The sequence below is a fragment of the Mus caroli genome, chromosome 8 (assembly GCF_900094665.2).
Source record: "Mus caroli chromosome 8, CAROLI_EIJ_v1.1, whole genome shotgun sequence".
Classification (NCBI taxonomy): domain Eukaryota; kingdom Metazoa; phylum Chordata; class Mammalia; order Rodentia; family Muridae; genus Mus; species Mus caroli.
Window position 1 is genome coordinate 112960838 of NC_034577.1, and position 3089 is coordinate 112963926.

Genomic DNA, 3089 nt, shown 5'->3' on the forward strand with positions numbered 1-3089 from the left:
AACCCAGGCACATGGGGGACACACTGAGAACCCAGGCACATGGAGGACACACTGAGAACCCGGGCACATGAGGGACACACTGAGAACCCAGGCACATGGAGGAGCATAATTTCAAGCGTCTGAGACTGTTTAGGGAAGGAGCCTCATTTTGTTCCCTGTGAAGGAAGAGAGATGCCACTCAGCAACCCTCAAAGCCTGTCCTTCTCAAAGCTCAGCTGTGTGACACTGCCTTCTGAGGGACCCTGGCACCGATTACGGAGGCAGAAGAAACAGATGTGGAGGTGCCGTCTTGCTAGAGGAGGTCCATGAGCTAAAGTGCACCTCCCTGGGGGTCCTAAGACAGCTCATCCAGAATGTGACACCACCTCTCCTCTGCGGGCGGCTAGGCTGCTCTGTGCTTTTCCCACGGATGCCACATTCATCTGACCCACAGTGCTGAGTATGACATGGAAAGCTCTAAGCACTACCACAGGAAGAAAAAGCTAGCCTGTCATTGAAAAGTGCTAGCGGCCATGCACTGGGTAGTGGTCACCAAGTCAGCTCATCATCAGCCATCGGCTTGTGGGGAAAGACTGGGGACTGAAACACACCAGCACGCAGCCCAGTGAGGCCACCATCCTTCACTGTGCAAGCTCAGCAGGAACCTGCTCCTGACACAGGACTCTTCACGGGGCTCGGTGCTGGGTACTAGCCTCCAAGATTAAGTTCCTGAGGTCCCCAAACCTAGCGGATAAATGATCTCCCCAGCCCCTAGCACTGCTGGCCACTGCAGCCACCCAGAAGCGCTCATGGGTGGGTCAGCTCAGAGACGTCACTGGAAGGACGCTAGACCAGAGGAGGAGGAAGACATCTGTGCACTTTCCTGACCTCACAGCAGAGGCCCCCAGGGCTGCAAAGCACAGTCAGCTCTGCAGCAGTCCTGGCACCAGAGCTCAGCCTCAACCCCAAGCTGTGCACCCCAAAGCCCAGGCCACAGTCCCCAGTAAAACAGGAACCCAAACCCCAAAGAATTCTACATTCTAGTAACGTTTCTGTGCTCAGAGTAAGAACAGAACCGTCAAGAAGGACAGGAAAGCAGCAGCCCCTCCCCTCCTCTCTGAGCACGCTACCTGTCCACAGGGCTTACACACGCTGGGGCCCTGAGAACACAAGCACAGGGCCGTTCCCTAAGTGCTTCCCCATCTACCACTAAGCAAGAAGGCTCTATCTAGGAACTTAACTGTCACACTTGGCTTTGGAGGGGGACACAAGTGGCTGAGTGCACTGGGCTCCTGCTAGGTTGCAAGGTACAAAAAAGGCACTCATGTCACACAGGCATCTTGGCCCAGCCACTCCAGAGAAAGGCAGTCTGGCCCTTGGCTCCAGGCCACTCCATGCAGTTCCCACTTGATAAGAGAGAGGCACAGCCTTCGCTTCTGCACCAGCGCTAAATGTAACCCACCCCAAGGACACAGCCAAGCCAAGTCTCAAGGCACAGCAGTACCTTCTCCCCCTTCCTCAGGCTTCAGCAGGAACATGTCTGAGTGCTGGGTGCCTTTGTCCACATCTTTCTTGACTCTCTGCAAAACAAAGGAGTCCTGAGAAGCAGCCCTGCTGTGCTGCAGGAGCACCCGAGAGGAGCTGCAGCTCCATGGAGGCCGGGATCTGGCTGACTGATTTTAGAGCCACCGTCAATGGCCAGCCACGCTGAGACTCTGCGGGGTGCTCTGCACAGAACCCCTGTCTACCCACAGGTATGCACAGTTCAGCTATACCCAACTGCAGCCCCTGTGTGTCACCAGCCGTCCACCAATCAAGTGACACGCTGACTCACTGTGTTTCCGGAAAGAAGCATGCCGCCACCATTTAGACCTCTGGGACCCTCAGGTCCCCAGGCCTAGCCTTGAGTGTCCAGCAGTGATGCTCGCTGGCTGTTGGCCCTGAGGGCAGGGCACACACATCTACTGAGCACCCAGGGAGCACAGCTGCTTGCAGCGATGCTTACCCTGTGGAAGGAAGACGCTGGTCCACTTAAGTGTCTTCTTTGTCTGTCCGGCTTCCATTCTCCTCCTTACTACACTTCATCTTACTGCAGTCTACACCACAGAAAGGCTGAGCAGCAGCCCGGCCCTGTCCTGGCAGCTGTGCTGCTGCTTATCCCACCCAGGTACATGCAGAAGCCGTGCTGATCAGGGACCAACCGCTCCACACATCCCTCATCTTCCCTCCTGGTACCTCTCCACCAGGGCTCGGGTTGGCCTACAAGTCCTGCAGGCTGAGCTCGGGGCTGTCAGCCCTGATCCCCTTTCCATCTGTACTGTCCAGAGGCTATGGCAAGAATGGCAGCTGGGAGGTAAGTGGGCACGGGGATACTGTCCTTAGAGACCAATGCTGCTCTCAGGCTGGTTTTGTGGCTTTAAGATTTATTTTATACACACATACAGATACACTGACACGCCAGAATAGAGCATTTGATCCCATTACAGATGGTTGGGAGCCACCATGTGGCTACTGGGAATTGAACTCAGGACCTCTGGAAGAGCAGCCAGTGCTCTCACCATTGAGCTGTCTCTCCAGCCCCTCAGGGTGTTTTGTGAGTCAAGCTCTGACCTCAGACCTCAGGCTCCCTGGGTGTTTCCTCTCACACATGATGCACCACTGTGACCCCATCTTCCATGAACCATCCATGCCCAACCCTCTCGGTTCACTTTATAGCAGAGTGTGCCTTCATAGTCTAGGAGGGCTGAAACAAACTATCTTTCTTTTATATGGCCCTAATCTTACTGCACTATCAGAGAACGGGCCCCCGTGTGCACCTCAGCCCCGATGGGCCTCCTTATCTACACGAGCCTTGATGCTCACTGTGCTGAAAGCAAGCCATGCGGATGCCACCTACAGGCATGGGGACTGTGGAGGGCCAGTGACATGCCACTTGGAGCACTCAGAACAGACCCAGGGAAGCCAGGGCTTGACTGGAGAAATGGAAGAACACTAGGGGAATAAAACCCTTGAGCATGCTGGGCATGGTGGTGCACGCCTTTAATCCCAGCACTTGGGAGGCAGAGGCAGGCGGATTTCTGAGTTCGAGGCCAGCCTGGTCTACAAAGTGA

General features: G+C 55.4%; 1 protein-coding gene across 3 annotated transcripts in view; it reads right to left on the bottom strand.

Moving 5' to 3' along the window:
• The window catches only part of Klhdc4 (kelch domain containing 4), a 31289-nt gene that overhangs the window by 5043 nt on the left and 23157 nt on the right, over window positions 1-3089 (bottom strand). For all 3 annotated transcript variants that reach the window (XM_021170063.2, XM_029480892.1, XM_021170062.1), the window contains one exon: window positions 1484-1559. In XM_021170063.2, coding sequence (XP_021025722.1) covers window positions 1484-1559 — 76 coding nt within the window. The remainder of the gene's footprint in view (window positions 1-1483; window positions 1560-3089) is intronic.